General features: G+C 38.1%; 1 protein-coding gene and 1 long non-coding RNA gene across 2 annotated transcripts in view; both read right to left on the reverse strand.

Annotated features, from left to right (window-relative positions):
• syt14a (synaptotagmin XIVa) overlaps positions 1–18,673 on the reverse strand; it is a 60,153-nt gene extending 41,480 nt beyond the window's left edge. The window contains exon 1 of the mRNA XM_071522432.1: positions 18,628–18,673. Coding sequence (XP_071378533.1) covers positions 18,628–18,673 — 46 coding nt within the window. The remainder of the gene's footprint in view (positions 1–18,627) is intronic.
• Positions 18,674–23,194: 4,521 nt separating this feature from the next.
• Positions 23,195–25,961, reverse strand: LOC139646533 (uncharacterized). The gene is made up of 3 exons (XR_011695310.1): positions 25,828–25,961; positions 25,334–25,420; positions 23,195–23,580 (listed from the first exon to the last, which is right to left on the reverse strand). It is a non-coding gene; the product is annotated as an uncharacterized lncRNA (long non-coding RNA).
• Positions 25,962–26,590: the final 629 nt, after the last annotated feature.

The following is a 26,590-nucleotide window of genomic DNA, read 5'->3' on the forward strand; positions in this document are numbered from 1 at the left end:
CAAAGAGGCGGCCGTGACACAGAAAGTTAGCCCGAGGAAATGAAGGTGACCTGACAGAGAAATTCAGTTGTTAGCGCTCAGTGAGGAGAATGTCCTGTGACAGCAAGGGACTCGGGGAAACAAACTCAGTAGAGTGTGGGACCATTGCTGCCCTCCGGTAACTTTTACGTTCACACAAAGAGACAAGAGTTCTGAAAAATTAAAAAGTAGGGATGGAACGATATATATGGAAATTCAATATATCCCAATACAAAAATGTGACGATACGTATCGTGGGGCAGAAAAATGAATCGCGATATTAGCTCCATGTTATTCTGCTGTAGTAATCACAAATGAGATGCCCATCACAGTTTCACAAGCTCTCCATCCAAATTATATTATTGTCACTTTGTAATGACATTTTTAAATTGTTGTTAACATTCTAGCAAGCCAATGCCATCGCTAGAAAGATTTGTGGCTCAGAAATTGTGGGTGTATTGAACTGTGAAGCGCATATCGCGTATCGAATCACATAATGAGATAAGCATATTGCCCCATCCTCATTAAAAAGTACAACTACGCATGCAAAAAATCATTTTTCTAACCAAAAATGAACCTCAAATTTGTAATCCAGTTTGTTTTTATTTTCTCTCCATCTTTGGTGCTAAGCGCTCATTAGTGTAGAGTTAGTGCACTGTACTATGACAGATTTTTCTTCTTCTGTCTGTCTCCTATTTATTCCAAACAAACTGAAAACGTAAAACGCATCACTTCCTGTGTGCCAATTAGGGCTGGGCGATATGGTTGAAATCAATATCATGATAATCGTAAGGATTTTTCTCGATATCAATATATATCACGATATGGTTCATGTATGCAAAATCACGTTAAATAATCAAATTAATGTTCATCTCATTGAACCGAATGGTAATGTTAGGTGTGATGTCAAACAAAACTGAAATATTCAAATAATATTCCTACCATACCTCATGTTATGAGAGTTTTTAAGTAAAACTTGCTTGACATCATCATTTCTACTGCTTGACAGTAGAAATGTGTGTCACAATATCAAAATATCCTCATATCATCACGATATGATTCCGCTGAAAGACGATAAACGATAATATTGAATTATCGCCCAGCCCTAGTGCCAATGTTATTTTTCCCAGGAAAGAGCTACCAGACACCAGGTGTTTAGAACAGCAAATGGAAAAGCTTTCATGAACTGGATATAGGTTGAATCACTATTGTGTTACAGCAATCAGAGGTAGAGAGTAGCAAAATAAACATTTATTTATATGAAAATGTTTTGGATTATTGCTTATAATTATTTTCAGGAAAGTATAAAACTATAATAACTAAGGCTGGGTATTGGGAAGGACGATACAATACGTATCACCATACATGGGTCACGATACGATTGTATCACAATACATTGCGATGCGATACATATTGCGATACATTACAATAATCTACATTATTTACTGAAAATTTAAAAATAGAGCTGAAAATACAACTTGCTGTGTACCACCTGGGTAGTCTAATATGTACATCACATTATATTGATAACTCAGCGGACAAATTGAGTCGAAACTATTTAATTCAAAGGGATTTGAGGGAAATTTAAGGACATTTTAAATCTGTTTAAAACATGAATCTTTTTTTTTATGTATCGATACGAGGGGCTGGAAAATCGATACAGTATCATGGAAAAAAAGTATTGCAATACTCAGCTGTATCAATTTTTTTGCACAGCCCTAATAATAACCATGTTAATAGGGAACTGCTAAGCATGTAGCTTTCCTCACACTTGTTGCCAGCTGGAAAACAGACAGAGAGGATCTGCTGATGTGATTTTTATTCATTAGGCGACTGCATATCCTCTCAACAACGGCAATAATTGGTTTGTGATATCGATTGCTTGTCGGTGCTCATTTCCATCGAAATCACTCAGTGTCTTTTATTGAAACTGGCAGAGGAAAGGTTTGTGCTACATTAAGTTGTTCATGAAACAGTTGCCATACTAAAAGGCAGAGTCTTCAGAATAAGCCCCAGTAAAGCCAATTAGTGGAGGACACAGTACGCCAAAGATTAGCCAGCTTATCAGACAGCTCAAATAAACTGGAACTTCCTAAAGAGACAAAGACATCAGTTTCCCCAGACTTGACTCCAAATATCTGTACAGCATACTATGTGGTATGGGGTGTGTTCTTGGGAAGAAAGAGAGAACTGTGTTAAATCACATCCAACCAATGCTCTATATTCCCGTCCCTATCCATAGCCCTGGGCGCTGGAAACACATTTTAAAAGTAGTGCCTTATTTTTAGAACTGACAAAGCCACGTATGTCCGATTTAGAGTCAGACCCTTCACTTCACAAACACCGCGGAGCTGAGAATAGCAGCTCGAACCTGTAAACAAGGTAACAGCTGGAGATGAGAGAGACAACGATTCCACTGGAAATGTGAGTTTTAAGCTTGTCTTTTGCAGCCATTTTGTTCATCTGTAAACAGTTGGGGAGTGGGGAAAAAAGTGGAAAAAAATACATATACGAGTCAATATCTATATTTTTCAGTAACTGTAAGAGATTATAGTTAGCTCTTTTTATTATGAATCAATACATGTAATCCCATTGCATGTAATCTGTTATTCCCTAACCTACTCAAACCCCAACACTGTAATATGCATGTTCAGCCTTTCTCTATTTCTTCCTGCTTGGACTTAAAGTAACGCCCTGCCATGGCCTAAAATGGATGAAATGCTCTGTGGATTAGACTGTTGCGCTGTTTCTCAAAATTCAGCTCCCAGCCTCCTTCAGCCATGTGTCGACCTGAGAGATGCGTTCAATAAATCAATCGCACAAACATCCCGCAAGTAACAAATCCCTTGCCTCGCCACCAGACAACCGGTGATAAAACGACAGAAAACTCCGATACGCAGAGAAGATATCTGTTTGTGTCCGTTTGTAGTGAGTGATTGCATGCAGTGCGTGTAGAATGCATCTGTGTATATCTATGTCCTTGTATTAAGTGGACATAGTGTGTGCCCGAGTACTCTCACATTAATCCCTGGAGTAATCCATAGAGGCAGGGTGCGATTTGCTGGGGTGGGGTCGGGGGGGGGGGGGTTTGATTTCCCCACTTCTGATCATAAATTTAATCGCAAGTGGGGACGCTTTCCCCCACTCTTGTGTGTTTTATTCAGTCAGTGAATTAAATTCCTGCATTTCTCCAATATGACAGTACATGGCACGAACGTCTTCAAAAAAAACCCCCAAAAAAACACCATGGGGTTTTTCTCCTTTTTCACGCATGGATTATAGAAGTTGCGTTCGTTACAGCTAATAAACTTGCAGAGCAATGGATAACAGAAGGGCGTCACTCTGCCTATGATCCGTCTACTGGGAAAAGTGTAAAAAGAGAAGGAGGTCCGTCATCAACGCAATTTTTTTTGCTAAAAGAACGGTACGTGAGAAATCTTTCTTCCTTTCGTCAGCATCGCTGCTGTCTAGGGCTGCTACTAACGATTATTTTCACTGTCGATTTATCTGTCGATTATTTTCTCGATTAATCGATTAGTTGTTGTGTCAGAAAATGGTGAAAAATGTGGATCAGTGTTTCCCAAAGCCCAAGATGACGTCCTCAAATGTCTTGTTTTGTCCACAACCCAAAGATATTCAGTTTACTGTCATAGAGGAGTAAAGAAACCAGAAAATATTCACATTTAAGAAGCTGGAATCAGAGAATTTTGACTTATTTTTCTTAAAAATGACTCAAACTGATTAATCGATTATCAAAATAGTTGACAATTAATTTAATAGTTATCCTTCTCTTTTTATTTCTTTTATTTATGTTTTACCTATTTTATACAAAATTATTCATCAATTGGCGTCACGAACAGGATCCCAACAGGAGTCTAGAGGAACTCTGGTGAGTAGTTTCTCCGCTCTGACGGATCCTCAAACCTGTATTGAGAATTTAAAGATTTCTTGAAGTTTATAATTGTAATTGTTTAGATGATCTGTGTATTGTTCTACAGGAACATTTACAAGTCCTATAGGGGCTGTGGGGCCTGCATATAGGGCGGGGTAAGACCACTGGAAAGACTCTAGGCTCCTTCCAAGAATCCTTCAAGAGCTCATCTAAATTGATTTCCTTTTGAGAAGAAAAATTGAGGGAGGTCACTCTCAGAGAAGTTCTGCTGGCTGACCAGAGGTGTCACCAGTGTGAGAGTGACTGCTCAATATCTTTCTTTCTTTTCGTTTTTAATGTCATTTTATGTATTTTTTCTGTTTTACATGAAGCACATTGTATTTGCCTTGTGTATGAAATGTGCTATATTAATAAAGTTTGCCTTGCCTTGCCTTTGCCACGGAGCTGTATCACACTCACCTCAGCTGACTCAGAAAGTGTGCACATGCTTGCGGTGGAGGTACGCAAATTCTCACCCGGCAAAAATGGATTCCAACAATACCCCCCCCCCCCTCCCCCCTCTGTTTGGTTTACAAATCGCTCCCTGCATAGAGACACACTCATGACCAAATATCTCGAAACAGAAGGAAGGATCTAGGATGGGACATAGGCAGCCAAAAGATATCTTTACCCACTATTCCACATGTCATCACACATATTAGTCACTTAGTCCTGTGCTTAACTAACTCAGCAGTACAAGTTTATTTGTCTGCCACGTTCCACATGCAAAATCTGTCCTATTAACAGGAACTCAGTAAACTGTCATCAGCATAGAATCTTAACGCTGCTGGCCTTTTCTATGGTTAAAAGGTGCTACGTGCAGCATTTTAATATCAGTAAATCATAACCACATTAATTCTGAGACATTGGTATAAATACCATAAACAAATGAGACCATCACAGAGCAGATTGGCAGCCTCTACTCTGCATTTTACATTGGAAGCCACGAGGTCGAATTTGGCGGGAAATCTGCTGGATTGCTTTACAGCCTAAAAACGGTACAAGAACTGTTTTCACCTTCCACGTAATGCATAACTTTATCTTTATTCTATCTGCATAGTTTCAATTTGATGTCAACTTATCTGGTCAGAATACATATTGGCTGCTATCAAGGCTGTTATTAAGGCTCTTATCCTTTTTTTTTTTGCTCTTCAAAGCAAATGGAGCAATACCAGGAAGGGGAGCGGGAAATGTAGCAACATCCTTTTCGCGACAGGAAGCAAGAGGGTTTATGGGAAATGTGGTCTGAAATTTGAGGAACACAAAATGCTACAGCACAGGTAGCACCTTTAAACACACGCACACACACTCACACATACATGCCTACACGTGGCAAACCACTTCATACAACAACTATGTGATGAAACAATTATTCTGAGTTAACCTTAGTGAATATTCAGTAAAATGCATTATGATAGCAAAAATAAACACTTGTCTTATAAGTAAGAGATGCAAAGTCACGAATGAATTGGTACCAGACTCATTACTTATTCATCATGGTTACAGCACTGGAAGCAGCTGAACTGGTTGAAAAGGGCACTGAAGCACAACAAGACACTGAGGAATAATATGTCAGGCGCTTCAGTAAGACATGGGAGATACGGTCAGAATGACACCACAATCTAATTTTGAAGTATAACATCAAAAACCTCAGAAAGTAAGAGCTTCTTTGTTATTTTAATACATAATATTTCCACGGACAAACCCCTTTCACTGCCTGTTCTGCACTTGGCTCTACCTCGGGACATGACGTGACTCCACAAGGCTTCGCGCGCTAGGCTACACATCTGGAATGCCAAGCATGTGAGCCGCTGGCTGGAAAACCAGGCTTGACCAGGATATGTGAAATTCATTTAAAGCCGACGGCCGATCTGTCCACAGCTCGTCACGGGAGCCGATGCATGTAGCTCTCTCCTATCCAGATGATATTTCCTGAAAGAATAGCCCTATTTTTGGATAATCCTCAATCTGTCAAACAAAACACTGTGTACTTTTACAGCTTTCCTACGAGCAAATTACCGCATAACTGTCGGATGCATTTCCCCTCGCATTAGTATGTATTCCAGTCATTTCATTAAGCCTTTGGGTACACAAGCTTAGGAGAGTTACTTGATGTTCTTTTCACAGGGAGCCCGCTGGGTATATCCAATTAACAAGCTTAAGGAGCTCTGATGTATTTGGTATTTAGAAGCAGCATGCTACTACATCGGCTCCTTTGGAGTGACATATGCCTTGATAAAGGCAGCGGACGCTGCCTTTATCAAGGCATAAGTGAAGCAGAATCTGACTTAGTAGAATGAACACTGCATAAGTGAAGCAGAATCTGACTTAGTAGAATGAACACTGCATAAGTGAAGCAGAATCTGACTTAGTAGAATGAACACATTTGGTCACACCTTGAAATGTGATTAAAGACCCCAATACACACGACATGAGGGTTCCAGGTCTAGTTATTTTTTCACTTGACTGTTCATTTTCATACACCAGACAGGAGAAAACAGTGTGAGGATCTACCATAGGAACATTAAGGCCTTGGATCATCAAGTAAATTGAAATTAATGAATCACTTAATGATTAAGGCTGGGTATTGGCAAGGACCTCACGATATGATACGTATCACGATACATGGGTCACGATATGATTGTATCACGATACATTGCGATACAATACATATTGTGATACATTGCAATACTCTACATAATTTACTGAAAATTTAAAAATAGAGCTGAAAATACAACTTGCTGTGTACCACCTGGGTAGTCTAATATGTATCACATATATCACATTATATTATATTATATATATATATATATATTGTACATTTTTCATTTTGCCCCTTTAATCTTGTGTTGTTTCTTCTTTAATTTTACAGTGTTTTATTTTTCTTTAAATCTACTTTTTTTCATGTTTACTATTATGTATTTTACTATTCTTGTCTTATTGTCTTTCTGTAAAGCACTTTGTGAAATCTGCTTTGGATAAGTGTTATATAAATAAAGTTAATTATTATTTTTATTTGTATTATTTCCCTCATATAGCAGTGTCAGCAAATGCTAATGAATACAGATGCAGCTGTACTGGCGCTGGATATGAACTTTAAACATTAAATGATTGAGAAGTTGCTCTGTAATTGCACCTTTTAAACAAATTAATTACTTGCAAATATTGACTCACACAGACAGTCTAAAAAATCATAAGATCAATATTGTAGGGCTGAAAGATTTTGAAAAAATATCTAATTGCGATTATTTTGACTGATATTGCAATTGCTATATGATTTGCGATATTAGAGGGAATGATCATTTTTACATCATTATTCTCATTTTCATTGAAAAACATATTAAAATGATTATGGTGTGATTTTTGCGGGGATCTGTACCAAACAAAGATGTTTTCTTAAGTCTGTAGAATATGATGTGTAGGCCAGGACATCTCTGCAGCACCACAATATTTCATTTAAAATGGTATTTTGACACACATTTCACCTTTAACAAATATCGCGCCTCCTGCGATTTGAAAATTGCAATAGGCCATATTGCGATTTCGATAAAATTTCGATTAATTGTTCAGCCCTACTATATTGTTTCTTTACTCTAGCATGACAGATAAAAGCAACCTGTTACACTTTTCTCCAGACAGTCCATGATGTCTGTACAATCTCCCCATCACAAGCCCAGATAGAAATACATCGTCCCACCGGTGCTGACAGCCTGGCCTCTGGATGCACTAAGTGCTGCCCGAGCCCCGGCAGCGCTGTATAAATCTCAGAGCAGCCGAACAGCATCCAAGCAGTCACCGGTGAAATATCGCTGACAGGGGCTGCCATCATCCAGGCCTTTTCAGAGACTGGCACTTTGCTGACTAATGCGGTGGGAAGTTGAAGCTGGAGAGTGGGGGGGGGGGGGGGGGGGGTGAGATGATGGTGAGACAGTTGGCGAAGAGGCAGGGTGTGATTGAATAATTCAGGGGGAAAAGGGTTTCCTCTGAGGGTGCGTTCACACCGAGCACATTTGGAGCGGTTTATTTAACACTGGAGAGTTTACTGCTTTAGTTTGTTGTTTTTTTTTGACCAGGTGAGAACAATAGCATTCAAACTCAGGTGGCACCAAATAACAGCACTGAGACGCCTGAAAATGTGAGTCTCAGTCCACTAATAAGAGAACTGTGGCGCGGTTTGTTAGGAGTGAGAACATAATCTGAACCAAGAACAGAAAACAACCCCAAAAAACATGACTTTATGAGTATGAGATGCTCATATGTAGCTATTTCTTCATGAGCAAGAATGACAGCAAAGAAAGCAGACAAGTCCATCATGCTTAGCTAAAGTTACAGGGACTTCAAACCAGGCAGGATGACAGGTGACCAAAACTCTGTCCAGTCAATGAGCTACTTGTGTGTCATGTGACTTTTGTTTACAAGCCCTCGTTCACTTGTAATTGGCCAGTGTAAGCCTTAATGAACCAAATACAAATATACAACAAAGTCAACTTTTCCACAATGGTTCAGACTAGGGCTGGGCGATATGGACCAAAAATCATATCTCGGTATTTTTAGGCTGAATGGCGATACGCGATATATATCTCGGTATTTTCTACGAAGTGGGCTAAATGTTCTGTTGTAAGTCGGGCTGGGCGATATGGACAAAATCAAATATCACAATATTTTTGACCAAATACCTCGATATCGACAATATTGTAGGGATGACTATGCTTTCACAAAATATTTACACAATGAGATTTTTGATAAACAATCATCAGTAATGTGGATATAATGACTAAGTGGGTAAAGGCAAATAATAGAACAGCTAGAACAGTCTGGTAAGTTCAGAAAATGACATCACTTTACTGTAATGCAGCCTTTAAAACCAGGAAAAGACAACACTTATGCCATATCACGATATTACGATATCCAAAATCTAAGACGATATCTAGTCTCATATCACGATATCGATATGATATCGATATATTGCCCAGCCCTAGTTCAGACCAAAACTAACTTCAACAAACTGCAGGTGAACCTGGGGTTCAGAAATCCCTCCCATACTTGAGACTCATGATGAGCAATGTGTTTTTGAATTTCACTTTGATAAGTGTGATTAACATAGCCCCAAGGCCCTAGGCAAGTGGGTGGTCTATTTGCCTAGTTTGCATTGGGACAGTTCACATCACTGTGCTGTTTTCTAGAGGTGAACCTTGCTGTCCTCTATTCCTCATGTCCTCTTATTTTGACTCATTCCCCAAAACCATCCAAAAATGTTGTATGAAAGAACACTTAAGATTTATTGTAGTGGCACCTTTTGTACAACAGCTAATTATAATTTAGTGAGAAGAGGAATATCAAGAGGTGTAAATCATAAAGCCTTGATTAACTTTATTTCTCATTGAGAAAGTCTCAAATAAAGCCAAATGTTATTAGAATTCTTGGTTGATTTTCTTTTCTTTTCCGAACAAAAACACAGTGCTGTATGAATATTAGATCAACGTCCTATATCTCGCACGAGATGAAAATGGAATTTGAGGTTAACTAACTGGGTGGCTTTTCATGGTTGTTCCATCGAGATTTATTGAGTTTAATTGTTTTAGTTTTATAATTTGATCTTCAGAGGTTTTTCACTGTTTAGATCAAGGGTCATTTTATGATTTAATAGGTTTTCGTTTCAGATTTTCATTTCGCTTGGTTTCTACCCAGTAGGTATAAAATACAAATGTATAACTATCACATTCAATGTTATTCCTGTTGAGAGCATTGATTCAAATGCTATTTGTCCAGCAACTTACAACCAGCTGTCTTAGTTATTGTCCGAAAAGGGAAATGCACAGGTTGTTTTGATTGATTATGTTTTGATATTGAAAAACATAGACAGATGTCTGTCAGCAAGATATCTGATGGACTTTCACACTAAATCCTTAGTTTTTAAACTAAATCCTAGGATCCTTTAGTGGAAAGCAACATTGAACTTTATATCTAACAACATATGTATGATATGCACTGCAAGTAATGCATCATTTAAAATGAAAAATGTTCTTAAAGAGGTTGACCTGTAGATGGAATATGTATGTAGATGGATTTTTGGATTTTCCTAATCCAAAATAACTCAAAATATCTACTCTATTCTCAGTGTTTTATTAAAATGTACAAATATAAATAGATTCTATGGCCTGAAAATATATTTAAATCTCAGATCAATCTGTCATATGCCAGCAATTATCAAACCATTATCACATAGAGATGATACATCTAAGGATTTAAGGAAATTACTTCAATCCAATAGATCAGTATGAAGTACACAAATTAAAGGAGTGGGGCGATGTGTTATTCTCAGCCACATCTGATGAATGCTAGAGATTTGTTTTGCTTCACAACCACAGAAAAAATTATTATCACATATCACTTTTCTCCCAATTATCAATATTGATATCAGACCTAAAAAGAATCTGCTTAGGTCAGCCCTATGCTCCAGTGTTATTTCATGCATCATTTACCATAACCATATAACATTCCCTGGAAATGGCAGAGCATTGCAGAAAACAGACTTTCACTCTGGGTGAGAGGGCAAAACTGGTCATTTACTGTATGAGTGCGCTATAATATTTGCCTGGTACTGTGAACCCATGCAGTCCATAAAATATCGTTCAAATCAATAAAAGCAAAGATTACAATATGAGTCTTTCCAGTGACGTTTACACTAATGCATTCCAGAGGTAAAGGCAGGAGTATTGTATTCAAACTGCGGGAGTAACTCTACATAAGTGAGTTTTGCTGGAGGAATTTGAATTGGAAACACCAATACAGTTACAGCAAGGAATATAAATAAGCATAGAAGCTGCATACAACCTACAAAGTTACATAAGAAGAGAGAGGTGAAGAATGAAAGCAGTTGGTCCTTAAGGCAATTCAGGAGACAGATGGCCAGGGAAAAGAATCCCACAGTCAAACCAAAACACAAGCCTACATATATAGCCTGTATTGTACAGCAAATCCTATGCAAAACTTAGTGCTAACAACAACAGCCCTACCTTCATTTCTCTAACAGGCAACCCATAGGCTGCTGAATGATAACCCAAACCTGCAAACAGCCCCATTCAAATCATACTATCATGGTCTGTAACTATGATTTCACACTCTTCCTTCATATCAGCCTGGGTTGATATTTGGACCGAATGGATATTCTCGTCGGTGGATGCTCTCCATAAAACCAAGTTGTAAAGTATGAACAACACGCTGCGATAGGCTGCATTCACCGTGAACCAAATGCCAGTCAGAGTTTGACATAATAAGCAGTGGAAACACAAGGCAGCAAGTATAGAAATGACACCGTGTCAGTGCCATGCTGTTTGAATCGCGGAGCTGTCCTTTCAGCACCGCGGCAGAAACACACTGAGCAAACGCCGCTTTCAGATTCCTCTATTTTCTATCTACTCTAACCGACAAGGCAATTCACCGTTTTAAAAAAAAACAAACTTTTAAACATTGCAGCAAAGAAAGCACCCTCCGTGTGAAATCGTTTGCACTTGTTTAAGGTAAAATAACGACACCTAGGACACCGTACTGTTTCCAGCTGAAGTTAATTACAAGGAAAGGAGAAGCGTTATTGGCCTACTTACCATCAATCGCCATGATGTTCTGTTTTGGATTCAACCAAAGCGGGCGGTGAAGAAGGGGGATGGGCGCACTGCAAGGGTGAGGGAAGGGGGTGGGGATGATGTAACATGGTACAGTCCATAAGATTGTGAAGGAAGCTTAGGCTTCTGTATGATGCTCACTATCAGAGACAAAGCTTATATTATATTATATTTTGTTGCTCTTAATTTTGAGAACATATCTAGCTTCTACAACAGTCTTCCATTAAAAACACATCAAACAAATTTGTGACTGGTTAACTTTATTTTCATTTCACTAAGGAAAACCTTTTTTTTTGTGATCAAGTTTTTATTTAATGTCTTTACTGGGTGTAACGATAATAAATCATATACACCTACATATACAAATTACATCTCCATAACGCATTGCTGCGGACAGTGTAGTTCAAGAGAAAAATAGAAAGAAAGAGAGAAGTCCTTTTACTCTTACCACCCACATTCCCCATCTTTACCCACTCATCCCTATTCCAACTGTACCCCAACCTAACCTTTTATTCTAAAACCTCAACTTTATTTGCCATGGCCCCATCTGACCGGGTAATAGAAAGCTCCAGAGAGATTATGTCATAAAACAGGACAATCCAATGAGTGATATGAAGTGTATGTGGGGGTTTCCACCTCTTTATTAGCATTTTCTTTGCAGCTGTCAGACCTAGAAGCAATAATCTTCTCTGAGAAAAATTAAGAGAGAATGATCATCATTTAAAAGTAAAATAATCATAAGGTACACAGATTCCAATTATACCTCCCATCAGGGATGCCACTTGAGACCAAAAAAACTCCACATCTGGACATTGCCACATTGTATGCAAGTAGGTTCACAATTCTCTATTTTTTTGATTTAGGTTTGATACATAAAAGCTTAAGAAGCGGGTGTATAGAAAGAGGATTATTGCATTGGACTCCATAATTTTGAAAAGCAGCTCTCAGTTGTAAATAAAAATAAAACCTTCAAATGATCTTAAGCCTCCATCATCCATAATGTGAGAGAGTGCGGATACCAGATCTAGACCATGTAGGAAAGGCAATAGGTTTCCCACCTAAACAGAGGAATTTATTTTGGAATATTGGTATCTGAGTGTGCCACTGCATCTCCCAGTTATCTAATTTTTCCACTTGTTGCCAAGTCTGTATGGAATGGGCAATAATAGGGCCAAATTTTGTTTGACAATATCTGGGGGATAAGCCACAAAATACTAGTTCCTCCAATTTATAAAGAGTAACCATACTACGTTCAATCTGGAACCAAGGCATGTTCACATCTTGAGAAAACCAATTTTTAAGGAGTTGGCCTGTCTGTTGAGAGCTGAGGTAAAGTCAAATCTTCAGAAAATGTTCAAATGTGAAAAGAGTTCAGATGAGTCATCTGTCTCACTTAGTTATAAGTTTTGGTAAAATTTCTTAAATTGTTGATTAATTAGTTGGGGGTCATGCAAATTAGAGCCATCCTCGGCATGTACTGAAGAAATAACAGACAGACGATTGTTATTGCAGAGTTTACTGGCCAGTAAAAAACTAGGTTTGCTGCCATCGAGATAGTGGGATTGCGTAACTCTATGTATTAAAAATTTGGACCTCTGTCTGAGGAGAGAGTTTAGTTTTAATTTAATCATAGATAGCTCTTTCTCCCTTTAAACAGAAAAGTTATTGTGTTGCTGACGAATTAATGAAGAATGACAATGTTCAAAGTTATTTATCTCCTCAAGTTGTGTTCTATTTTGACCAGAAGCAAAAGCAATTGAATTGTTCCATATAAAACCTTTTGTAGCATCCCACAGGATTCTAGCATCAGAAACAGAGCCTTTATTAATGGATAAGAATTCCCTTAGCCCTTTTCTAAATTGATTACCAAAGTCAATGTTTTGCAGAAGCCCAATATTAAACCACCAGCGTGTTGCACGACTGGGAGATGCAGTTAGCAATAAAACACACAGATAGCATGGTGGTCAGACAGTGACATATATATTATTTCTGTTTATGCACTCGATGTACCAATTGAGAAGAGATTAGAATATAATCTATCCTCAAGAAGGAACAATGTCTACCAGAATAGAATGTATATTATCTTGTAGTAGGATTATGCGTTCTCCATATATCCGAATATCTGCATAATCAGAAACTAACTTCGGCAGGGCAAGAGTATTTGAGGATTATTAGTCTTAGTTGTTTTATCCATTAAGGGATCCATAACTCTATTGAAATCACCCCCTAAAAAAATTGGTTTTCAATTGGTTGACTTTGTGAAGAATTTGATGTAGAGAGGAGAAAAAAGAACAAAAGATCATATATATTGGGTGCATATATTGAAAAAAAAAAAGCAATTTTTACCCCTTCAATAATAGTTTTCACATAAGCAATCCTTCCCTCCTGATGACTGCCTTTTCCTACAATATTAATTTTAAGATTGGAACGAAATAAAATAACTACTCCCTTTGTTTTATTACTAGCTGATGAGTATGATGCTACTTTAAAGATACTATTTTCAACTTGAGTTACATCTTGCTGCATTAAATGAGTTTCTTGTAGTAATGCAATATCTACCTTTTTTTATTTAAAACATCTAAACAACTGTAGCGCTTCTTTGCTTCATTAATGCCCTGTACATTCCTTGAAAGAATAGATAAACCTGCCACCATTAAACTACTTTAATATAATGGAGTAAATAGTAGTATTGTAACATAATAAGGAAAAAAAATTAAAAAAAAACTGCATGAAGCACAACCCAACCTACTACCAGCAAACACCCAAACTCCTGTGCCCTCCCTCTCCTCCAGCCAGTTGCTTCCCCCTGAACCATACCCCAAACCCTCTCCCTTGACTCCACCCCCCTTCACCACCCTAACACAAGAACAGGGAAAAATGCTGTGGTAATCCGAGTCAGAATTGATGTAATCAAAATCATTAGTTACCCCATCTTGTTGACTCCTTTTACTCCACATCACTTGCGGAGCTGCGACAGACAAGAACAATCCCCTTCACACGGTTCCTCATTCTTAACTCCCCACAACCGATAACAATAACCCTTATTATGGAACATAATAATAATAACAACAACAACAATTATCATTTTTGTTATTATCACTATTATAATCCCAATAAATCTGCTGTGCAAGTGAAGGAAAAAGTTTTGTTGTTGAAAGTGACCAGCATTTTGGCAGGGTGAATAATGCCGTATCTCAGATTAGCTTTACGTAGAAGTGTTTTGATCTCACTGACGTGTTTTTAATAGTTTTTTTAATACAATGGAGTTCTATGGCTACTGGGACATGGCTTCATTGGGCATCGGCTACATGGATGAGTCTTGTTGGCAAAATAAAATTATCGCTGATTTTGTTATTTTCATAGGATTTGTTGACGGTAAGGAATGCATTAAAAAAACACCAGCCTTATCCTTTAAGGAATATCTTCTACTTTCTATGGTAAATCCAATATAGGATGTTCATGTTTGCAAGCATTCAAAACCTAGAATCAACACCTAAAAATGTTTTTAAATTTTAGTTTGAGTTTTGAGTTTAAACAGCATATTCCACTCAAACAGAGCCACACAACCTAATTGGGCAACAAGACTATTAACAAAAAAATTGTTTGCATAACTTATCTCTCTTGTGAACTACTTTTCTAACTTGTTATCAACTAATTGATAGGATTTTAGAAATCTTATAAATCACAGTTTCAAAAACACTGTTTAGTGTTTTAGCATTTGAAAATACAAAATGCCTGTAGGCTATTTAAATTTCATACAATTCTTCCCTCCAGAATTGTATTGTTTTATTTTAATGATTTTGTTGACAGGGTGGAAGTAGTAGAGTAGTGGAACAATGACATGATTGTTCTATGGTCACAGGAGTATTGTCAAGGTACTGTGGCCCTGATGTTTGTATTTCTTCCAGTTGGTTGCTGGTAAATTTGGTCATCTAGGAATTTACTACAAGACTCATCTCAGACTCATCTAATGATGACCCTTGCTAGGCTAATCCTCTAGCTCAGACCCTGCTGATGGAGTCCATGGACCCTCTACAGTTTGCAGTTTGCACAGCACCATCATACACTGCTCCAGAGAGCTTTCTCCCATCTAGACAAGTAAGAATCATGTTCAACTTCTCCAGTGCTTTTAACAGCATCCAACCCCATCTGCTTGGTACGAAGCTCAGAGCGATGCAGATGGCCAACTGGATCGGTATCCTGGAATAGAGATTACCTCACCGGCAGGCTGCAGTTTGTTCTTGTTCACTCCACACCCTGGATTTCAGATTCAACTCTGGATCTCCTCTATTTTGGGAAGCATCAGTGAGGGTAATGAAGAGCAGGACAGGAGACTGGCGGAGAGCTTTGTTTGGGGCAAGGAGAACCATCTGCAGCTCAACATCAGTAAGACAAAACAGCTTGTAGTGGATTTCCAATTGATTCCTGTCAATGCTCAGGTATTTCAATGTGTACAACAGACTACTTCACATAGGCTACCAGTCAGAAGAAGCAAATGCATTGTTCTTCGCTGTGGCGTATTGGGCAGCATCAAGGTGAACAAATCTGCATTTTTGTATGTGACCTGATCTGTACACATTTCTGTACATATTTCTGTAAATGAGACAATACACGTGTGGACACATTTCTGTATGTATGCTACTTCCATCTATCTAACTCTGATAATGTAAATAGCTTACAATGCACATTTACACATCTGCAAATTGCCTGGTTACACATTTTTGCACATATCTGACATCTGTATATCTGATAATGTGAACAGCTCATGATGCGTATATATATATTTATTTGTTGTGGTATTCTCAACATGTCTTGTAATTCCCTGTTTTATTATCTTAAGTACTCTGTATTTATTCTATTCTGATCTATATCATTCTCTGTGCTGCTGCAATGACCCAATTTCCCCACAGGGATCATTAAACTTTCATTTATTTCTATCTAATCAAATTCTAATTAGGAGTATCCTACTGTTGCACTCCTTGTAAGTCACTCTGAAAGCAACTATTGCCTATTTGCATATAGCTCTCAGCTAAATGCCTAAAATGTAAATGTACAGTACGTCACATCAAATTTTTCAGTGCATTTTAACCCTCTCAAAACATGCAGCTGTTTGTATAGATGTTATTGAGAATGTGTTGTTACAATAGCATTATAAGATCCATTAAGTTTCATTTTGAGATTCAATTTAGCCTCCCCTGCCGTCATCAAGTTGCCATGGATACATACAGCAGCTGCTGTGCTCTACCCTGCAATTCCCTGTCAAAAGCATGGGCACATGTCAACCAATCATGGCATTTGTGACACACTGTCTCTGTATCCTCCTGGCTCTTTTTTCCCTCTCTAATTTTAGAAACCCAATTTTCTGTCAAACAGAGCTGCATTTAAATTGGCCCACGTTTGAATTGGTTTATACATAGTAGACGGTGTACTTTGTAATACACTGAAACACATCCGATATCTGAGACAGTGCTTCGGTAATGTAATCCTCTCCACCCCAAACCTAACGTGGCAACATAGAAGAGGGGAGGTGGTGGGTGTTCAAAGCTTTAAAAGGCCGGGGGAGGGAAAAGGAAAACATATGCCAAGGCAGTATCTTCTGCAATTTCTTCACCTTGTGAGTACAACACAACAGTGTGTGTGATATTCCTGTACAAACCAGGCTTTGGCTTAACAGAAACAGAAATAAGAACTGATATGCTGAGAACTAGTGTGACAAGCCGACTTGCAAAGTTCAAGGTTTCTAAGCTAGTGCCTTGGTAGCACTTTGTTGCAGTTTTACAGCCATCCTCGCATACTTCTCATAAATATATTACAGCTTAGCCCAAGACACAAGTCCTTGCTGTAGCCCAAGTAACATGGCTGACCAAGTAAATGACTGATAATGTAGCATTGTTGCCACATGTAAACTGTCTTGTCTTCAGCTCTAGTCTCTCCTTGAGTTGTAGCTTGAGAAGAGTCCGCTCAGTTAATCTGATTTAAACCGGTTGGTTTTGATAGCTAGCTGGCCAGCAAGCTAATTTGCAAAACAACTAATCAGCCACATAATATCAGCTACTGTGCAAAATAAATGATCGGACCACAACATAGCGATAGTAAACTAACAGATGTTATGATTTGCTCGCTAACATGGCTGATATCATCTGGACACAAAATTGCTCAGATGTATCAAATGATGAAATTAATTACACCTAGCCACATGCGCGGCTCAATTAGCCACCATGTAGCATGCTAGTATTAACATATGTAAATACTTACAAAGTAACATAGTAGGCTATTTATTCACACACAAATTATCAATGGAAAAGAAAAGAAAATGTCCAAGATTTATGTTACTACTCAGTTATGGAGACCTTTAAATTAAACTAGATACAGGAGGAGTATGGACAGGGTTTCTCACAGTCAGCTGTCCTGACCTGTTTGGAAACAGGTGTTAAACTGATAATGGTGACTTTGTCTAGATGTGGTGAGCTGTGCCCCAGGAAGGACAGGTAGGCTATCCAGAATCTAAAATCTGGTAACCAACCCTTTAATCCTTGGGGACACATTGGGCAGAAACCAAAATAATCACAAATATGTATTTTTCATGGGTTTAATGATACAAAACAATAAGTATGATTGGGATTCACTCAATGTGATTCCAAAGACAGTATAACACGCCCATGAAAAAAACTCAAATAACATCATTTGGAATACGGTACATTTTAGGAAGAGAGCTGGCAATAGCATGTGGGCTGTATACTGTTCAGTATGCATAAAAGCATGTGTGTGCACATGCAGTAAATACGCACACATACGCACACATGCATGCCCAGGCGCACTCCCACCCATCCACCTACCCACAAACACACACACACACACACGCACATGCACAAACACTGTTTCTCTTTCTCTTCCCCATCCATTCTTGTTTACTTTGTTTGGTCCTATTTTTAGCTGCAGCGCTCTGCTCAAATGCCCTCTGCTGGGCTCATCAAAGCCATTCCTTCCTGTTGTCATAGAAATGGGCTGGTGTGTCCATTAGCCTCTCCGTCTGCAGGCTGCTCCAATCAAACTCACCAGAGGAGGGAGCGCAGTGGCGCGTCACTCCGACCGCCACCAACATTTCAGGTAGACGATACAGGCCATAGAGAGCAGAATAGATACATGCTCATGGTGTCAGCACACCCCATAGCACATGAACACACTGGCTATTTCACCTTCAGTCCTTTTTATATCATTTTCATCTGAATGGAGCGGGGGGGGGACGTTGTGTGACGGTGCTACATGAGAGAATAGCTTTCAAGATCACAGTTCAATTATGTCCAACCTGTTTGACCTTGTAGTGTGAACAGTGCTTGTGTTCCTGGGAATTGCCCAGTTCCCCCGGCCCTCTGCTGTGATGATACCACTGGGAAATGTGTTTATTCAGAGGAGCTGGTTTGTGAGTGACTATCATGCATCCTAATTTATACATTTGTTTCCAACCACACATTGTGATTGGACAGGAGGCGTTTCATGAGTACTTACAACATTTAACTTAGTCACTCCGTGCCAAGCAATCAAGGATGTTTATTGCCTAGCAACGAGGGACTAATCCTTTATTGGCAGAGGGCCAAAATAAAATTATTAAATAAAAACCCAACGCTTGTATCATTGCTGACTGACACAATGTTGTATGAAAGCAACGTTTTCATGATTGTGTTTTCAAATAAACTATGGCTCATGGTTGGTGGCTGATGTTTTGGAAATAAATGTAGTTGAGCTAAAAAGGTATTTATTGAGCAAACGTGAAGACGAAGTCCTCACAATACTGGACCCTGATTGGCTGACAGCAACAGGTCCTCTAATTCAAATGAGGTAAACCTGCTGAGTGGAGGCTTTCCAGTTCAAACGCCGCAAACTGGCCTGATTGGACAGATTTTAGTCATTAGTGAGGGGAGCCAATCAGGACCAAGTCCAGCTGTGAAGCGTTTACTGGAGTCCGAAACTGCCTGTAAAAAAAGGGGTAGAGGTTTTAGATCAATTCTATTGAATGAATACCTGCAAGTAGCGCTGACATGAACACCATTTTCTGTTCGTACTGGGTGTGTATAATCTAATATCTAATGACATCATTTTCTGTGGGTTATGGAGGCGAAGCGTATCAACAGGTCGTTAAATGCAACTCGCGCCATCCCGGATTTCCATGGCTCAGTGGGAACAGTGAGGAGCTGTTTCCATAGTAATAGGCTCCTACATGACACACACAGACTGTACACACGCACACACACACACACAGACACAGACACACACATACTCATATACTGTACAGTATGTAGCTTAAAATGACATAATGTAACACCCGTTATCAAATAAAAAGACCTTCATTGATTTCACATAGAACTTATTGCTGCTGCTGTACTGTCACATGAATTCCTTGTAACTCTGATATTGGTATTTTTCTGTCTTTTTTTTTCTTTGCATGAATTACAAGATTACATAGTCATTTATATGCTGAGTAGAAATCCCAAAGGTTCTGAAACCATTAAAAAAAATTAGAACTTCAAAATGCATGGCTTCAAATCTGACCACAAAAGGACCAAGGGGAGCCTTAAATTCACAAAATGTAAGGTGTAGTGATGTAAAAGCAAAGCAAAACCATCGTCTTGAAAAATATTTTGTTATGCCTTAGACTGTCAGAGCTGCCCCACAGTCCTATTAATTTGAGAGTGGAAGCATACGATCACATCAAAGATTTTTCAAAAATGTGGTCGGAAGCAGGAAAAGCTTATTTCCATCAAATGTTCAATATCTGTTATTATAAAACAAAATGGATGCATTTCAATGGACCCTCTTCAGATTAATGATGCATTTAAATCATATTACATTGAACTCTACACATCTTTGATATTCTGGTACTTTTTCTCTCATTTGCTCAATTTCAACATAAATATGGAGTTCCCTCTTCCCATTTATTTCGATTTTTTCAAATAAGACCCTTAGTAAATACTGAGCAGGGTTCTCTTCAAGAACCTAAACCATCATAAATTGATGTCATATTAAACAATAGGGAAAAGAACAAGAAAAAAGTTATCTCAAAGATTTATAATGCCCTTACTGAAAGTTCAATGGTAAATACAGATGATTTAAGACAGAAGTGGGAACAAGATCTTCATATGGAAATACATCAAGAGGATTGGTCTTATATTTGTAGAAAAGTTCATAAATGCTCTTACAATCTAAGGCATAAACTAGCTCTATTTAAGATGGTACATATGGTTTATTATACTCCAGAGAAACTAAATATAAACAGTGAGATGTCATTTCTCTGTTGGTGTTGTATTCATCCATCCATCCATCCATCATGGATTTTTTTTTCATATGTTTTGGTCATGTAATTTACTTTCTTTATTTTGGAACTCCGTTACCAAGATAATATCACAATGTTTACATGTATCTATTCCCTTTTCACCTCGTTTGTCTTTTGGGAACTAGTATGTCTGACAAGTGGAATAAATATGAAAGCAGGTACATAGATCTTGCCTTGTTGGCAGCTAGGAAGTGCATAGCATTAAATTGGAAAGTATCCAAACCCCCAGTAATAGTCCACTGATGGAATGAACTCTCAAGCTACCTTACGTTGGATAACATTTATTACAAGAGTAAAGGCAGAGCCTCAGACTTTTTAAAAATATGGCAATCTCATACAGAATTTGACTTTAAGAACCTCTTACACCAATGTCAGTGACCATGACAACGGCAGGATCTGAGTGCAATAGTTTGTGTTGTTTTGTCTATTTATCTTGTTTGTTTTTTTTGTCTTTTATATCTTGAGGATATGATATGTTTGGATATCAATCAGGATCACTGATTGTTTTAAGTAGGCTCGACCCTCATTACTCCACTGACTAACCTTTTATTTTTCCCTCCACGTTGTCACGATTGTTATATCTCATCATGTTGTGCTTCCCTTGCCTTGTTTTGTCTGTTTTGTTTTTGTGGGGGATTTGAGATATGGGGAATGAGATATATGTACGTATACTCCTTGTGTTGTTCTCAGAAAGATAATAAAAAAAAAGCCTCAATAAATGTACAGTATATTGTATAGAAGCGTGGACCATGACACCACCATGTGGGGAAACCTAGTAAGTGAATGATAACATTTAATAGTGAGTTGAGTAGGTGCCACTTACTCACTTACACAGACCTGAATAGAGATTGTAGGAGAGCAGCTCTCACATCTCTGTGTTGGTTTTAATAATTAGTGTATTATTTAGTATGGTACTTAGTATGCCATATATCTCTCATTCATGTCTAGCTGAGTATGCATGCTCCTTTTCAGCAATTTGCAGTTTACACACATTCATACTTAATGACTTTAATAACAATTTATAACTGGAGGATTTTATGAGGAGTTTTCTAAGAAATTTTATTGCATTTTTACATTTTATGCATTATCCAGAGTGACTTAAAATTCACAGTGCAACATTAAAATAAACTTCAATTCCTAGATCATCACCATTACAAGCAACCAATAGTAAGGAGTGGAAAGGTTAGAACTACTTGGACCAACAATATACCTGTAACCCTGGAATGATCATGTAAGGAAGAAGAGCAATAAGACTTAACGAGAGAGAATTATTTTTCTTCATTTTAAAAAAATCCGAGATAAGAGTGTATTAGAGTGAGAAGTGATATGATTCAGTGAGGGTGACGAGAGGTGCTTCTTGACAAGCTGAGTTTTCAACCAGCATATTCACATTACTAAATACGAAGGAATATAATCAGGTTAGTAAATGGTTAAGTAAGTGAAAAGTAGCCTAAATAAGTATATAGGCACAAAAGTAGGTAAGTAAGTCAGTAAGGAGATGTGGGTGAACAAGTAGGCAGCTATGCAAGTAATAAAATAATACATACATTTGGCAGGGAAGTAAAAAGGTAAAAAAGTAATTAAGTTGGTAGGTAAGTAAACTGGTAAATAGCCTATAATTAAGAGGTAGCCTATAGGTAAGATACTAAGCAGGTAAGTTATTCAGATACTATATGTGATGTTCATGTAGTGTAAAAAAAAACTATGTATCAGGCACTTCAGGTTCTTTTTGACTGCTAACTTGTAACTGGAGAGGACTGGGTGAAAAACTGAAAGCAAGAAGACAACTTTCCGTTGGAATTGGAGTGGCAGCTATCAAATCATCACTGTGTATGCAGATAACACTTGGTCATAAGTAAGCAGAAAATGTACTTATTTTTCTCACAGATTGTAGCTAAGAGGAGTTTAGCTATGTCTGCTAGCCATTCTATTGGCGTTAACTTAGCGAGCTCAATGCTACTACTTCACCCAACCTAGATAAATGTCTAAATATTCATTAATTAAAGTTAACTCAGATAACACGTTAGCTAAAGTGAGTCGTAGCTAACGTGAGCTACCTTAACTAACATGGCACAACAAGGTTCATGTTAGCTTGCTAAGTTAACACTGATACAATGTCTAAAGTAGAAATAAAGAACTGTCAAAAACTAAGTATGTATGTAATAAACCTGAAATTAAGAAATGAGTTATCAGGTATGTAACCAAGAAAGAATGTATGTAAGTCAGCAGGTGAGTAAGGGAGCAGTTAGCTAGGTAGGTAATTTAGAAATGAATCAACACAATGACTGAAATACAACTCAATATAGGATATTATTTAATTCATTAGACCAATCTAAAGATGTTTGCTTATAAAAGATACTATAGAATTTTGTTATAATCTTTCATTCCAGTGTTTCAAATTAATTCCATTCATCCATGTATTCATTCATACATCCATCCATCATTCCAGGAATTAAAGCAGTGATTTTTCCTTTTGAGCTGTTACGACCCAACGTTCTTCACATACATAGAAAAGTATGCGTACTATGGACCCACATGCATGCACATACACAAAAAAACACACACGCACACACTAGTTCAAGTGTGTAGTTTGTGTCTAAGGTTAGCGAGTTGTTCCATGTTGATGCTGCTGCCACCACACACTATCACCAACAGGGGGCCCAAGGGAGTCGGCAGACGACCTAAAAAGGAGGGATGTAAATTAAGCTGAGCATTTGTTGTCATCTCCACAACAAGATCACCAATAACAAGTTTCACCTCATTATAATAAGTTACTGACGATGTTTCAAAAAATTACTATAACTATGGGTACAACAGTGATGTGTCAAGGTATGAGGCAAAGCTGTTACTTACAATTAAAGGTGCTACGTGTAGAATTTTAACATCAATAAATCATTACCACATACATTTTGAGACATTAGTATGATTACGTAAACAAACAAGACCATCGCTGAGAAGATTGTCAGCCTCTACCAGCCTCTACACTGCATTTTACATTGTGAGCCACTGGGTCAGATTTGGAGGGAAATCTGCTGGATCGCTTTATGGCACAAAACAGGAAGAGGGCGCTGTTCTTCCAGAGCAAACTGAGCGAAAGCTTTCAGAGTTTCTGGCAACAGCAGATGGTGGAAGGGGTGAAAGGCAGATGGAAAAATCACTTCCGACATGTTTACCCTCCACAGGCAAACAGAAAATATTTCACCAAAGAAGCAAAATCCTCTTTGTGACAGGAAGCAACAGGCTTTATGGGAAATGTGGTATTCATTTTGAGAAACACTAGCACTAACAATACCACTGGCATATGAGATAGCGGCTACCAGCTTATGGTGATCAAAACCAAGGTATCACTGTAAATTTGAGAATGATATATTAATGTTTAAAAATGCTAAACATAGCAACTTTAAGAACATCCTTATTATGGCTTTTATACAACGGTTACCAACACCTGTACTGTCAGAAACGTTTCCTACAAAGATATACCGTATACATGCATATGAATAAAAAACAGGAGAAAACAAAGATCGCTAACAGCTGCCTGGTTACAACAGTTGATACAGCAGCCATTAAAGCATGGCTATGGTAATTCTCAGCATTGTTGGGATGCATCTTTGACCAATCAGATTGCTTGGCTGAAACTACCTGTTGTATACAAGTTTATTCAGGTCTCGAACATGGCCAGACAGCTGACAAAAGAGTTGTAAATTATGTTACAAGAATTACTCCAGTAGTTGTGGAGTAACTGCCTCCTACTTCTGCCATCGAGCCGTGCCATCATATGACAAATTAAGATGAGATGAGACAAACTTGAACAGGGTTTCCACACTCAGACATCAAATTCCACGGCTTTCAAGGTCTTGTTTGGTGAAATTCAAGGACTCAAAATTGGCATGTTTTGGGGGTGAAACATCACTGGTCAAGATTAGACATCATAGAGGAGTCATTTTTTTTACTCATGATCTCATCAAGTCAAGAAATCATGGTGAAATAACATAAAATGCCTACTATATCAATGCCAATATCCTTCATAGGGTTTTCCTCAGTATGTGCATATTGATTAATTTGGTTGCTGTATTTTGAAGAAAAATCAAGTACTTTCAAGACTAAACATTCATATTCAAAAGCTTCTATGGCCTTATTTTATTTTTCTCAAATCCACAAACTCTCAAGGATGTTCAAAGCCCGTGGGAACCTTTCTTTAATGATCCCAGTGTGGAATTTGGGTTGTTGCAGCTGCTAATAGTAACGGGATACAGCAAAGAAAACAGAATATAAAGTAGAATAGAGCAAATGATGGGTATTAAACATAATACAACTGACAGTTACAACACTACAGTAGAACGTATCAAGTAAGTAATCATGAGATGGATTTCCATACTTTACTAGTACATACAGGATAGAGCCAACAAGGTGATGACTGTATAACAGAGCAGTTACCTTCATCCTGTAATCTGCATATGACTCCACTGTAGACGGCTGCTAGCGCTGCTCCACATGCCAACTCCACCAACACTCGCTCCTCGTCTAGGAGAACACACACACACACACACACACACACAGGTCAGTGGCACACACTCACATAAAGGGAAGACATAGATTAACAGGTAGGCTTGGGAACTTGTACGACAATGTGCGCATACATTTTAATGGCTGAAATGGAAGCAAAGACCCACCCAACCGTTATAAAGGTTTATCGTATAGATTAAGACTAAAGAGTAACTAAACCCCAAACCCAAATCTGTGTAAAGCCTGACATCTAATGGACATCTAACTGTGCTCTATAGAAGGTGAGCTGCAGATGGCAATTTCAGTAACATGCTTTTTCCCACTAGGTGTCAGGCTTTACACAGATTTGGGTCTGGGGTTTAGTTACTCTTTAAAAAGCAACACTGCACTCTCAAGCATGCAAACACTCACATAGACATACTCACCTAGGAATGTTTCGACAGCATGTAGAGCCTGCTGGTCAGTGACCAGTTCAGATATGATGGTCAGGTCAGAGGACTGGCTGTATTCAAAGGCTTTGGTGCAAACTGTCTTTGCTCCAAGACATTTAGCCTCACTGTGGAAAAACGGATTGGAGGGAGAGGTGAAGGTGAGGTCAGCACCTTACTGCACAATGCTGTAGCATCAAGACAGTTTCAGTCAGTGTCTGTAGTATCGGGTTCGGCGCCACTCCAGCTTCCATGTACTCGTAACTTGGATCAGCAAAATGAAGCTGTCCAGATATCGATACTTTAATGGCATGTGCTTTGGTGCAATATAAAACCTTTTCTGTTGGGAGGAAAAATGGCTCCTCACACATGAAAATGCTGAAATGCTGCTGATTTGTGATTTGTGAAGTTTGCCGGCGTAGCAGTTATTATTTAGAAGAGCCTTGAATACACTATTATATTTGCTAATATGTTAACTATTCTGAATAAACTGTTGTAATGTGTTTAGCTATTCTGAATAAACTGTTTAAATCTGTTTACCTATTCTGAATAAACTGTTCTACTCTGTTAACTATTCTGAATAAACTGTTTAAATCTGTTTACCTATTCTGAATAAACTGTTCTAATATGTTAACTATTCTGAATAAACTGTTTAAATCTGTTTACCTATTCTGAATAAACTGTTCTACTCTGTTAACTATTCTGAATAAACTGTTAACTGTTAAACTGTTAACTGTTTTAAACAGTTTGTTGGCAGATA

Source organism: Centroberyx affinis, unplaced genomic scaffold, assembly GCF_046629955.1.
Source record: "Centroberyx affinis isolate AG114_WGS23_722 - 3 ecotype Tasmania unplaced genomic scaffold, CSIRO-AGI_Caff_v1 ptg000986l_1, whole genome shotgun sequence".
Classification (NCBI taxonomy): Eukaryota; Metazoa; Chordata; class Actinopteri; order Beryciformes; family Berycidae; genus Centroberyx; species Centroberyx affinis.